At 40.5% G+C, this 14,993-nt stretch overlaps 1 protein-coding gene across 2 annotated transcripts in view; it reads left to right on the forward strand.

Annotated features, from left to right (window-relative positions):
- Corin (corin, serine peptidase) overlaps window positions 1-14,993 on the forward strand; it is a 230,059-nt gene that overhangs the window by 79,548 nt on the left and 135,518 nt on the right. For both annotated transcript variants that reach the window (XM_008770139.4, NM_182473.2), the window contains exon 4: window positions 999-1,206. In XM_008770139.4, the coding sequence (XP_008768361.1) occupies window positions 999-1,206 (208 nt within the window). The remainder of the gene's footprint in view (window positions 1-998; window positions 1,207-14,993) is intronic.

Raw genomic sequence — 14,993 nt, forward strand, 5'->3', positions numbered from 1 at the left:
TTATCATAATTTCTCTGGAAATGATATAGTACCCAGCAGAGATATTCCTGTTTTTGCTGAAATTCCCCTCCTATTTTTTCCTCCATTAAAAGCGACTTAATAGCTTCACTATATTTCTGAAGCTTGTGAATTTTGTTTTTTGAAAATATTAGCTTGCATAAATAACAACTTCAAATTAGTTTAAAGCACTAAATGGTTATTAAACCAAGACAAGAGGATAGAATAAAATGAAAAATAAAGTCTCTCAAAATTCCATTATAGGAACCCATGTCAATATTTTGATTTATGTTAGAGTAAGCAGGCAAGTTCTTGAGGTGGTAGAATTGTGTGGGTCATGAATGAGACAGTGCCTAGCAGGACTGTGAAACAAAGCAAGGTTGGAGGTCCAGAGATGACTGGGAAGTGTGCTGTACGCTGCACGTAGACCCGTGTATCATTGTATGTATTTGGTGGACTGATTTCTTTCATAAAGTGCTGATTTTACTTATTAGTTTATGCCCACCATTCCATATGATTAAACACTCTTCCAAAGCATTTCACAGATCCTAGAATTAAGTATTCTATTGTCTAGAGTCACATATTTAAATCCATCTCCACTGTTGAAGGCTTGGGTTTCTATCTTTGAAAAGTAGTAAACTAAGTATGATCTATGTACACACATTGACATCCATAACCAGGATTGTTTTCTTATGATAAGTTCCTTTAAGTGGCTTTGGGATGTCACAGGATGTGGATATTTAAATACCCTCATGCATCCTTCCCAGGTAGGTGTTCTGCAGCAGTTCCCTACGAGAGAATTTTCTACACCTGTTCCCCCTTCAAAAATATCACTAAGCCGATTTCACTGTTGTACCCACATATACCTATGTGTATAATTGACTGTATGATAGTATAGGGACATATGACGTATTACAAGATCACTAAGCTATCATGTCACGTAAGCATATTGACACAGATTTCTTATTCGACTTCTAACTATGAGTGTCTCCACTTCCCAGGCACCTGCGTGAACATCACTCACAGACAGTGTCAAATTCTGCCCTACCACAGCACGCTGGCACCCCTCTTGCCAATTGTCAAAAATATGGACACGGAGAAGTTCCTCAAGTTCTTCACGTACCTCCATCGCCTCGGTTGCTATCAACACATCCTGCTCTTTGGCTGTAGCCTCGCCTTCCCCAAGTGCATTGTTGATGGCGATGACAGGTATTTTGGAATCGTATCATTCAAAGATAAGAGCCCAGTTATTTTAGAGACAAGTGTCCAAGAGGAACAAATCATCCCGTTACTAACTCTTCTCTTTATTGCTTTCAAGGGGGAGAAGGGACCTGCATCTGTCATAGTTAATTGCAAGTCTCTGTATTTAGAAAATCCAGATTCGTTTTTTACGGGGAGAAATTATTCATATTTTGATAATGCTGTCTGGGGACACTTGATTGCTGTTTCCGTGAGGGTCTGACAGGGTGAAAGTGTACTCAATGGTATAGCTGAAATGTTTGTTAGTGAGGCTTTTTATGGAGGTGTGTGGGGCAGAGGGAGGGGAGAGAACAATTAGTAATAAGAAGTACCAAGCTCTCGTGATGAGAAGGTGTAGTTCTACTGCCACAGGCTTAAAGAGAAGAAAAGGCTCGAAGCAATTGGATACCTATAGCTAAGAGTGAGGGGAAGGGATGGATACCTCAACTCTCTTCTCCAGTCATCCAGCAGGGGCACCACAACATCCAGTACAATGGGTGAAATCCAGAATCTCATTAAATATCATAAGCCAAGAAATCCAAAAACCTTATTTAAATTATTATGAGTGGCATTCTGAATGGTTCTTCTCATCAGCATGGAGATCTAGTGCTGGGTTAGGGAGTAGATGTGGAGGGGCAAACAGAAACTATTAAAGAAGATAAAAATAATTTTCAATAACAGTTGATCAACTCAAATAGAGTCATGGTTATTTGAAGCATTGCGTGTATTTGGACAATTTCAAAACACATGCTAGTACCTATTCACATGTAATAACGTGAATTATTTCCTGGATTGAAATGTTAGGAACTTTTCAGAGTGGTAATCCGGGTATGACTCCATCCCATGTTGTCTGCGACAGTTTAAGCAGTGTGTAAAGTACCCTAAGCACCAGGGAAGCACCTGTCACCTTCGAATAGAGGTGGAACAGAAGCAGTAGAGGCTGAGCTGTGCAGAACTCGGTGAAACTTGAATTATCAGGGAATCAGGTACAGTGGGTGACTTCGTGGTACACACAGAAGGAGAAGGTGGACTTGATCTTTCCCACGGGTTAAAATGTGAGACTCCTGTGTGGGCTGTGGTTGGGAGTCAGTGGCACAGTGTGCTTGCCTCTCGCATGGAGAGCCCTGCACAACAGAAACAATTGAAGATGGCCACCAAGAGATGCTTTATTTTCCCAGACTGTGGCAACACAGTTGGTGGTTGTATTGGTTTTCTTGGGTTGCTTTAACAACTTGCCACCTGCTGGGCGGCTTAAACAACAGAAGTGTCTTCCCCCATAGTTCCGAAGGCTGAAAGTCTGGGTGTCTGTAGGCCATCTGGTTCCCAGAACTCTATGGGGAGAATCCATTTCCCTTTTGCCCGTTTTCTATTATTTCTACCCCTTTGCCTTGTTTCCATGTTCCTCCAGTTTTGTCTCTGCCATCACGGACCATTTCCTCACTGTTGACATCTCTCACTCTTCTGTCTCCCATAAGAACACTGTGTCATTGGAGTCAGGGCTCACCTACACAATCTAGGATAAGAGCTCACGTCTAGACTTGTAAATGTATCCCACAAAGATCCTGTGTCCAGTGAGGTGATTCCCAGTTCTAGAGATTCAGATGTGGACCTCTCATTTTGAAGCAGTGGTTGGGAAAGCAGGCTGAAGGAGCTGTATGTCATGAACTCCTTGTCCATAAAAGAGAAATAATAGTTATACTTATGTTATATAATTAATGTGAGGATGTAATGACACGTGAGGCTTGGGACTCTGCCTGGCCCTTATAAAGAGCTCAATAAATGCTAACGATAACTATGAAGTGGTGATTTGTGAAGTACAAGCAGAATTAATGAAGTAGAGACCACAAAAGTATACTTCGTATATATTATATATACACATATAACATATACATATATATGTGTGTGTGTATATACATATATATACACATATAACATATACATATATGATATATGTGTGTGTATATACATATATATACATATATATCCATACACACACACACACATATATATATATATATATATATATATATATATGCCATGTGTGAAGGATTGCCAAAAAATAAGCAAATGAAGCAAAGTTAGATAAAATATCAAAGGTTTTTGGAACTAGATTCTCATTCTGTTTCTGTTTCATTTCCAAAAAATTCACTTAGGTATATTTTTTGATTAACTCCACTGTGGGCTCATGCCTGCACGCAGAAAGAAAGTGAAAGGCAGTGTGTTTAGAGTCCTGGAAGCACCTGGTCCACCGTGATGAACCTCTTTATTCTCACTCAGCTCTGCTTGAGTAAGCACTTTTGAGCTGCCCACAGTTTCCAGGGCTCTCTCAGTTAAATTGGTTTTCCCCCTGACCTGATTTATCCTTTGATAACTGTACCAGTGTGAGCATTTTCCATTTTCTGTTATAATGAGTAATAATTTACAGTTACTTTTCTAGCCTTCTTTGGGGACTGATCCTATTTTTGTTATTACATTTAGTTTTCTAATTGGACTTGTAGGCCACGCTTCCTGCTGTCCTTTAGTGTGTGGATGGGAACTGCAGCCTAATTCAATTAGCAGAGCAAGTTCGGCAAAGTACACGCATTGTAGAAAACCATTATAAGGTCAAACATATTTTTCTCATGTTTCACTATTTTGTATCATCTATTATAGGCCATATGATTCAAATAAAGAAAAAGTGTTTGTTTTCCAGCCCAGAAAAAAATAGCTACTTAATAACAATTACATTTTAATTTTGAAAGATTATAGCGGGATGTATAAACAGTATAGTTTTTAACTTGATTCTCTTGAGACCACAGTTACTGTTTAATTACATTGTATGTTGAAACAATGGGGTTTAGTCTCCTTTAGTTTGAACTGTGCTTGCTTTGACCAAATGCGGATGGATGTACTGCAACAGGGACTATTTGAAAGGCCAGGGAACATATGGATTCAGTGGAGGAGCATATCATCTAAAAGTATAAACCCTGATAAACCGTTGGAATGGCTCTAAAGTACATAGATTAGAATGTATTGCTTAAAAATATCAAGTAGATAGCAAGAAAATGTTCGTTAGTGTTAGATGTAGATGAAATGTTTGATACAAGAAGTGCCTGCCAAGTCTTTATGTGCTTTTGATAGGTAACTGTCACCTTTTTCTTTTTTAATCTCCTTCAAACAAAACAAATTTTTAGCCTTGATGGGTGTTAATTTGGCTTGGAATATCAGTTTTGACTTAGCTTCCAGAAGGTTGTCTGGGAACCTTTCCTACTTCTCATGACCTCACTCAAATCTTCTACCACTTTGCAGGGAGAGTCTTTACCTGTGAATGGATGAGTTAAAGTAAGAAAAGTGATTATATTGACTATTGATCCTTCTCCCTAGGAGTATTGATCTGTGGCTGGGCTTTAACAGAATTACTCAGGGCTAGGAAATAAAATGTGTTTATGTGGAAAGATGACTAGAGATTAAAGAGTGTATCTCAAAATTATGACATCTGTATATTTTAATATAACTATTCAATTCTAATTTTCCAAATGCAGTCAAAGGTGAGACAATACAATTTTTAAGATATAAAATCCTCAGTAAGGTAAATTGTATCTAAGTCTAACAGAAAGGATGGAGTCTATAAAGTGATCACGTGGGCAGGACTTAGTAGGATAAAAATGTATCTCAAATGTAGGGCCATTTCCTGTTAGTAGTCTAAATTCCTGTAGGTTTGTGTTGGAGAGTAAATATGAACTTCCTCAAATGGACTGTGTGTGTCTGTGTGTGTCTGTGTGTGTGTGTGTGTGTGTGTGTGTGTGTGTGTGTGTGTAGTCTTGCTTGCTTGTGGAGACCAGAGAGGTCAACCTCAGTATTATTTCTCAGGAACCAGCTGTCTTGTTTTCTGAGACTGTCATTGTTTGGAACTTGCAGAGTAGACAGGCTGACCCATCAGTGAGCTCCAGATACTGTCCTGTCTTCACTCCTCAGTGCTGGGCTTGCAAGCACATGGCACCTTGCCCACCTTTTTAAAACCCAAGTTCTATGAACTGAGCTCGGGTTCTTGTGCTTCTGTGGCAAGCACTTCACCGACTGAGCTATTTCCCCAGTCTAGACGAGAACTAACTTTTTAAGTGTAACAATTTTTAGTAATATAAAGTTATACAAATTTAAGAAAGTCGACCCTTGCTGAGACTAACCCCCAAAGTTACCACAGTTCTGATCGTGCCTCCCACTTTCTTACAACTTACAGAAGGTGTTCATGCATGGTCTACCCTGTCTAGCAGATGAATTCCTCCTAAATAGTGGGTCTTGTTATGGACGGAGTGTGTGGATTTCTGGGCCGATATCAACGTGATCCTGTGTTTAGAGATGCCAGATTTCTACTGTCCCCTCCTCTTTCCACTTCCTGACGCACTGTCCTCTAACTGCCACGTGGGTCAGTTAATCATTTAAGAACAGATTGACCAGGACTCCATCCTTGTGGGCTTTCTGTGAGACTTAGATTCCAAGCTACACTCCACGCCCCAGCTTTTGAAGCCCTCGCCTCTCTAGCGTTGTGGACCCAGCCTCACCTTTAATGACCTTCCTTTCCATTTCACAAACAAACAAACAAACAAACAAACAAACAAACAAACAAAAAACAAAGCAAAACCCTGAAAAGTTCTTTTGAGCAGCCTTGTGTGCAATGCGGTTCCCTTTGTCCAGAGGTCTCTCCTCTCCCATCACCGCCTTAGCTTCCGGGTCCCGGGCCTAGCGAAGCCTCCCTCCTCTGAACACCACAGGTTTCCATTTGTCTTTTCACGGCAGCCTAGTGATGCCCCTTGTTTTCACCATATGTTACCCGTTCTTAATGTACCCCCCCCCTCCCCCAAAGAAACCCACTAGGTTTTGTATAAGGAAAAGAAGGAAGGAGACATTTGCAGAGTGGCTGAATTTATGTGTTTGTGATTGTGATGGATTCACTTGTTGATTTCCAAACTCATCAAGTTGAATGCGTTGATTATGTAGAGCCTTTTACATGTCAGACACACTTTTCTGACATCTTGATGGATAGGTACCAGGATTTCTTGTTTGAACCTCATCATATTACAAAGTAAGCCTGAGATGGCTCCAGGAAGTGGTCACAACGGTAAGCGGTAGGGATGGTTTTTGAAAATCCACATTCTTTGGGTTCGGTCCCCAGCTCCGAAAAAAAGAAAAAAAATCCACATTCTTTGCTACAGAGAGCTACAAAGCTTTTAAAAACAGTTTCTATGATTTGCAAGCCTGGTGCTGTCACAACATTTTTGAGTTAAACTTTCCTAATAATGTTTAGTTAAATAGTAACACACTTGCTCAGTATATACTTCCTATGAGACTTCCTATGTGGCAGTGCAATGTCAAAGCACAGCCTGTGACAGTCACCTGTGTACATGCAGCCCTGACGTTGTGCTAAATTCTGAATGTGTAATAGAAATGAAAACATTTTTTGGAGAATTCATTAAACATATAAAATCCTATAAAATTACGTTATAATTCCCTAGAAAATAATTGTACACTGTTATTTTATCCTACTAAAGACTTTATATCTTAAAAGCCTTATTGTGTCACCTTTGACTGCATTTGCAAAATTAGTTATATTATAATCAAGTTATAACATAATAGTACATATTGTTATAATATAACAACGTATAGGTCACTGGCCAAAGAAAGTAGACGCTAATCCTGTTAGTAGCTAAGTATTCAGAGTTGTTTGCAGGTTACTTACCAGGGTGCACCCTAACTTGGAAGCAGCGGTCTAACCTCCTACCCACCTGTCAGCAATGTGCAGTTGGCCAAGCATGGTACATGTCCCTTTAATGCCAGACAACATTGGTGAGCTATTATGCCTAAAATGCCAACTTAGGTGAGACTCTGTCTGATGACTCAAAATGGTCCAAAGTGTAGGTAATTTACAGTTGAATAATTCAGGTTGCTTTTTTTTTTTTTTTTTTATTTTACCAGATTGTAAAACTGGAGAATCAGGTCAGCCAAAATCTTTCTGAAAATGTCTTTTCATGTTGCTGCCAGTGTCTGGGACATTCATACCCAGTTTAGTGGGGGAGTTCACTCACTTTTCTCTCCAACAGTTCTGGGTATCAACTGTATATAACTACAACATAGAGATAGTACTTGTGGTTGACCCTTACCGTTGGTGCCATTTGATGATACACAAAATTAGAAAGTTGCAAAGGAATGCCACAGTTGCAAGTTGCTCTTTTGTGTGTGTTTATGTCTTACCCTGTGGGTCTTGGAAAGTGTGACAAATTCTAAAGATAACCAGTGTCCCATCAGTGAGCAGGCCTTTTTTTTTTTTTTGGTACTCTTTCAGGAGCTGTTTTGTGACTTTGTATTATTCCTGATGGCTTAAATCAACATGTCTTGACCGTTTGGCATTTCTTGGAGTTTTTCCTCTCCTAAGAGTGAAACCCCAAGGTTGTCAAATAAACAAGATAATCCATCTATGAGTTGTATCTGCTTTACTGACATTTTCCTATTACGTGGGAAGGATGTTAAAACTGAATGGCATGTGGAGATTTTGCAGTTGTGGGGGAAAGGGGGTCTGCAGGGCACAAAAGGTTTGCATCCTTGTCCAGATCACTTAGATGGGGAGAGGACACTGTGGTCATGGGTCTCCTTCCACATTTGCTACTGATAGTTTTATTCCCAGGGGCACCTAAGCCATCCTTTGTGCATTTTAATAATTTATACAACAGCTACTTGTGGTGTCCCCTCTTGTATACTAGGGAGACACTGCAAAGACAATGCAGGAACCATAGATAGTCAATAGATTGACTGTAGAGTTTATATTGTATTGGTGGGAGATAACTTTCTAACAAGGGAAGGGAAGGAGGATATGAGGAGAGAGGCTATGTGAGGAGGGCCCAGGAGGAAGAGGGGCTGCAGTCAGGATGTGAAGTGAATAAATGAATTAATTAATGAAAAAATAGCAAATAAATCAATAGGTGATCAGCTTAATGCGACAGGGACAGGCATGAAAACGGTCTTAATATTCAGATCATTTCTTATTCTGGCTCAAGATGCCCACAAGAGTAACTTTTGCTTGAGTGGAAATCATGACACTTTCCTTCCACGGACGGTGGATTTTGCTTCCATCCAAACTATGTTCTTCTGAAGCGGTCCCCCTGAGATGAACAAACAGCACCCCTCAAAACCTGCAGTGGCTGCATTTGCTGATTCCAAGTTATAAAGTCTCCTACCAGATGTTAATAATAGTTGAAGCATCTACTCGACATGCCATCGTGTTTCCTCCCTCCACAAGTATTTGTTGCACCCCAGTTGGATGTGAGGCATGCAGCTGTGTGCTGCTAATCTTCATTTACTCCTTCATAGTCAGCTGCCACATGCCTTGCACCAGCTCTCCCCTAGACACTGTTTTAGCAATGACCACACTTGGGCTCTTAGTTGGGTTCATGCCAGGGGAGTCACCAGTAGATCAGGATGCAGGATGGGAAGGTCACATAATAGCCACCTCTCACGGTCACCTCATATTCCTCTCTGCCAACTTGCACACATATATGAAAGAACCTGGCTCCCAAGTAGCAGCCTTCCCTAGATGGCTCTTCCTAAGTTCCAGCAATTACTCCTTTCATCTTTAAACTTAGGTGTTAATTACTCCTGTCCCCACCCTACTGCGCTAACCCTTGTTGGTACTAGGAAACACTGCTTTCGTCAATAGTTTTTTTGTGGAAAACTATGCCAAGCTCTAACTTTACTGGGTCGTCTTTTCCATGCTAGAGCCATGATTATTACAAATAAAGATGAGATAATCAAAGTCCTAGCTGTTAGAGTTCCAGACGAAAGAGGGTAAAGAATATGCTGACAGGAATATGCTGACTCCTTCTGTTGTCTCTTTCCTGATGGGAGACCATGGAAGAGCATCCTTCACTCGCTTACTCTTCATCCCTATGCCTAGATCAGGTAGAGACCAAGTAAGCATTCTGTCTCTCTCTTCTATGACGTGTAAGGTTTCTTCAGTCACTTGAGGTGCTGTTGGATCCTCACAGTGACGCCAGGTAGCCTGTGGCCTTGCTCTTTCTAGCAGTGAGGCATTCATATTCTTTTTTTTTTTTTTTTTTTTTTGGAGCTGGGGACCGAACCCAGGGCCTTGTGCTTCCTAGGCAAGCGCTCTACCACTGAGCTAAATCCCCAACCCCCGAGGCATTCATATTCTTGCATCATGCTGGTTCGTATGTGAAAGGGTATCACCTAGGTAAAAATTTTAGGGCCAGTATTTGGTCCTGAGATCTCCTTTTTAAGTTTTAAGTTTTAAGTTTTCTCGTAACAGAAAAGGAGAAAATGATCTCGCAAGACTCTTTAGACATGAACAGTGTCTTCATGACTGGGGAAGGGTCACAGTTTTGGGAGATGTCCAACTCTGACTCTGTGAATGTTGCTGCTTGCTGAACAATTCAGTTTAAAAGGGAAAAAGTAGGATTGTGTTAAAAATGACTGTTGAAGACTCAGCCATAAATAGCACACTGAACTCAGTATCATGATTTTTGCAAAGCGATGCGCCAAGAAAAGCCGTGTCATCACCAATAGCTGGGTTATGCATTAGCCACTCCCGATGGTGTAAAACAACTCATGTGGAAGTAGGAACACTGCAGTTACTTAGCTGACTCCTCTGCTCTAGCGTCTCACAGGGTGTATTAATGTGTTGGCTAGAGCTGAGGTCTTATCTGAAGGCTTGTCTGGGGAAGGATCCATTTCTAAGTTCACGAGTCATTAGATGAGCTTCCTTTTCTCAAGGGCTGTTGGAAAATGAATCAAACCAACCATGGGGGTCTCCTTAATATGTATGGAAATTCACTTTGCCAAAGTCAGCAAGGAAGAAAAGGGTGGGGAAGTGTAAATGAGACAGAATCATACTCATATATAGATCAATAATGCAGTGTCATCCTATTAGTTTCTGTGGTTAGAAGTAAGTTAAAAGAACACAGTCAAGACAGGGGCTTCCTCGGGCAGGAGCTGTAGAAGGCAGAGAGGATGGGTAATGTTTTAAGTTCTCCCAGCCACAAATCATAATCTCCAACACCCACAAAAGGAGTGTTGAATCTAAAGCTCTCCTAGTATTTCAGCACAGTTTATTAAAAATACAATTTGACAGCTGTGATATGAGCTCTTGGCCATATTTAAACAGCATTTGGCTCAAAGACATTGTACTACTGTTAATTTCTTATTTTTTTAACTATTGTTAAATGAAATGATTGTTTTTAGGGAATCCAAAGAAAAGTACCCACAAGGTACCCAGTGGGCGTGGGGGTGGTCGTAACCAAGAGGCTTCTTCAGCTGTGAACCTTGTCAACTACAACAATGACCAGTGTGGAAAGACATGTCCATGCAATAGTGGCAAGAGTGCTATGGGGGTAACCAGCTGTTTCTGACTGAATTTAAGGGCTGATCCATAGCATGAAACATGTGCTTCCAATTGTAAATCTGGCTACGAATTCTTAGTTAGGGAATCTCACAGGTCCCAGGAGTGAACCTACCATCATTATTCTTTGCAGTGGGCATAATATAACCATTATATTTATAATATAAGATACTCTAACTTTGTATCTTTCTATCCAATAATTAGTACAGCTCTTAGACTCCATCAGAGAAATTTCTTTAGGCGGCAGATGATGGCTAGTGTCGAAACTCACAACTCATCAAAGGGCAGAGAAGGAAATGAGTGGTCATGGCTTAATCAAGGATGGATCATCTGTAATCTATCACTGGACCATCTGTAATCTATCACACACACCTGGCCAAGGCTCAGGGACCATTTTGTAAAAGGGGGCAGAGAGATTGTAAAAATCAGAAGTCAGAAAGGACCAGAACAAAACAGTGTCTTCTGGACTTAATGCAATCACTGTAGTCGTGAGCCCACATAGCAGCTGTGGCTACCCACACAAGACCAACATTCTAGCATAGGGTGTTAAGGGGATTCTTAAGATCTTACCTCTGAGGATCTGTGAACAGTTGATGTCTTTGGGGGAAGGAAGAGTCAATTTTCCTTAATTGGTCTATAGTAGGTCAAGCACACTCTAGTGGATGGTCCCAAATTCAGGACAGTACAAATTGGGCTTAATAGCATATTAAAAACAAAAGGACACAAAACTGGTGGTTAGGAGGTGATGGTGAATCTGGTAGGCATTAGGGGGAGAAATAAAGGATAAATTTGGTCATATTGCATGATGGTGGTGTTGGTTACATAAAATTCTCAAAGAATTTATATGAAATATTTTTTTAAAGTTGCTCAACTTGACAGAAAAAAATATGATTTATAACTCATAAAAGCTCTCTGGCCATGTACGTTTATTTGGATATCTCTAGCTATTTAACACATTTACGTTCATGATGATCGTCAAAATTTTCTAGATAAACATTTATATACTTTTAGATGTATCGTAATGAAATTTCCTGGAAATAAACTCAGTAATGAAATTATAGATTAAATGAACAACATGTTTTGTAGATTAATGATTGAAAAACATCCTTCCCAGTAAAAATACTGCAAGTCCTTCTTGCTGTGTGGTCACGTGCTTCCAAATTAATCAAATATGTCGACGATGAGTACTTGGAGAGGTACCTCAGAACTCTCTGCCTTCCCTTGAAATGCATCAGGGACTTTTTTCACACCTCACCAAATGTACTTCACACATCAATTAAGAACAACCACCCTTTCTAAAATAGCCATCCTGATAGTCAAAGTGGTCCTTCCCTTTTGCCAAGCGCTGTTTTTCAGTTTCCAGTGTGTTGTTGCTTGGATATAGATCCTTATATTCCAAAATAGTGTAGCCTGTCTCACCACGGGGTTCCATGTGATGAAAAGCAAAACACATCCGCCCTTCAAAGGCAGCGGAATTTCAGGCAAAACAAGAACAAATGGCTCCCCATTTGCTCACGGTTTGCAAGGACTCGCAGTTATTAATATTCCACCCCCAGCTCACATAACCCCACCCAGCAATGCAAGACTCATGGGTCTCGGTTGGTTACACCTCCTAGGAGACTGATTTAGAAACACTCTAGACATTTTCCTAGGCACTAATTTTAGAACAGATGGTCTAATGGTATTTTAGTATTTCTATATATCCCCAGCTCAAGCCTGGGGGAAAAACTGTTATTTCTTGCAGGTCAGCAAGACTGCTGAGGTTATCTTGGCCTCAGTGCTCCTCGGAGAAATACTACTCTTAGAATGAATTTTAATTTGCAAAATGTTCATAATAAGAGAGTTATGGAAAATAGACTAAACCCAAGCTCTTCCAAATCCCTCACTTTAAGTGGGGAAACTGAGTCTTGGCCTGAATGAAGTTCTGGCTCAAGGTCAGATAGTAGCAGAGTATCCGCGGGAGGATCTAGAGTGGGGACCTAGGGAAATGAGTATGGTAGAGGGTAAAAGTCCATGACAGTCAGTTTCTAAGTTAAAGTCTTAACTTCAGGGCATGAAAAAAAGACATGGATGGCCCTGGCATAAGAAGCTTCAGAACTAAAGAAAGTCTCCAAAGACACTGGGGAGACTTGTCCACTCTTAACTCTACAGTATGTGGTGGTCTGAATGAGAATGGCTGAAATATGTTCATGTGTTTAAATACTTAGTCTCCAGTTGGTGGAACAGTTTGAGAAGGATTAGGAGGTATGGCCTTGTTGGAGGAGGTGTGTTAATGAGGGCAGGCTTTGAGATTTCAAAAGCCCACACCTCTTCCAGATAGCTCTCTCTCTGCCTCCTGCTTGTTGACCAAGATGTGAGCTCTCATCTGTTCCAGGTACCATGCCTTTGCTCTAACATCATGGACTCTAACATTTTGAAATTAAGACCCCCAAGTTAATTGTTTTCTTGTATATATTGCCTTGGTCATGAGTTTTATCATAGCAATAGAAGCACTAAGATGTTTGAATGGCTACCAGGGCCAATTCATTTTTATGTATGTTCTCAACTTGTTCAAATGCAAGACTTATTTTCCTATACCTTCACTATCAAATTTAGTTATATATTAATGTAAACAGATTTTTTATCATCTTTTTTTATTATTTTTATCAGTTTATTCTTTCATATATCACATCCAGATCACAGTTATCTCTCCTTCCCAGTCCTTCCCCTTTGTCCCCTCCCCATCCATTCCTCCTGTTTCCCTTTAGAAAAGAACAGGCCTCCCTGGGTTATCAACCAAACATAGCATATCAAGTTTCAATAAAACTGGGTACCTAGCATCATATAAAGTCTGGATAAAACAACTCAGTAGGAGGACAAGGGTCCCAAAAGCAGGCAAAAAAGAAAAACCAGCAAAAGTTCCCTCTTCCTCTGCTAGGAGTTCCAAAACAAACAAACAAACAAACAAACCCACAAAGCTATATAATTATAACACATATGCAGAGGGCCTCAATCAGACCCATGCAGGTTCTGTGAGCCCCTATGAGCCCAGGTTTGTGGGTTTTAAACAGATTATTTTAAAAGATAATCTTTTTAAAAGATTTATTTATTTTATTTATATGAATACGCTGTAGCTGTCAGACACACCAGAAAAGGACATCGGATCCCAGATAGTTGTGAGCCACCATGTGATTGCTAGGAATTGAACTCAGGACCTCTGGAAGAGCAGTCAGTGCTCTTAACTGCTGAGCCATCTCTCCAGCCCTTAAAAGATAATTTTAATACAACTTTTGTTTCTTTATTGTTTTGTAGAGACAGTGTTTCTCTATATAGTCCTGGCTGTTCTGGAATATTCTGTATAGATCAGGTTGGCCTTGAACTCACAGAGATTTGCCTGCCTTTTCCTCCCGAGGGCTGGAATTAAAGATATGTTGCCACCACTGCCAAGTTTTAGTTCAACTTTTAAAGGTAAAAAGAAAATTTTTTTATTAGAATGTCATTGTCAAGGGAGGCCTGACTAGTGGTACAGGCATGAAACACTAGCTGCTTGCAGGCTGATACAGGCTGATCACAAGTTCAGGATCTGTTAGTTCAAGGCCAGCATAGGCAACTTATTGAGATCTTGTCTCAAAATAATGACAGGGAATGGGAAATCTAGGCTCAGCAGCATGGATAGTGTCCTGAGTATGTCCCCATCACAACCACACAATGAAAGTATTGAGAATTTCTTTTCTTTTTTTCTTTTTTTTAACTTGAGTATTTCTTTTTTTTTTTCTCTTTAATCTATTAGTTTTTTTTCTTTTTTTTTTTTTTATTAACTTGAGTATTTCTTATATACATTTCGAGTGTTATTCCCTTTCCCGGTTTCCGGGCAAACATCCCCCTCCCCCCTCCCCTTCCTTATGGGTGTTCCCCTCCCAACCCTCCCCCCATTGCCGCCCTCCCCCCATAGACTAGTTCACTGGGGGTTCAGTCTTAGCAGGACCCAGGGCTTCCCCTTCCACTGGTGCTCTTACTAGGATATTCATTGCTACCTATGAGGTCAGAGTCCAGGGTGAGTCCATGTATAGTCTTTAGGTAGTGGCTTAGTCCCTGGAAGCTCTGATTGCTTGGCATTGTTGTACTTTTGGGGTCTCGAGCCCCTTCAAGCTCTTCCAGTTCTTTCTCTGATTCCTTCAATAGGGGACCTATTCTCAGTTCAGTGGTTTGCTGCTGGCATTCGCCTCTGTATTTGCTGTATTCTGGCTGTGTCTCTCAGGAGAGATCTACATCCGGCTCCTGTCGGTCTGCACTTCTTTGCTTCATCCAACTTGTCTAATTGGGTGGCTGTATATGTATGGGCCACATGTGGGGCAGGCTCTGAATGGGTGTTCCTTAAGTCTCTGTTTTAATCTTT

This window comes from Rattus norvegicus, chromosome 14 (assembly GCF_036323735.1).
Source record: "Rattus norvegicus strain BN/NHsdMcwi chromosome 14, GRCr8, whole genome shotgun sequence".
Lineage (NCBI taxonomy): Eukaryota > Metazoa > Chordata > Mammalia > Rodentia > Muridae > Rattus > Rattus norvegicus.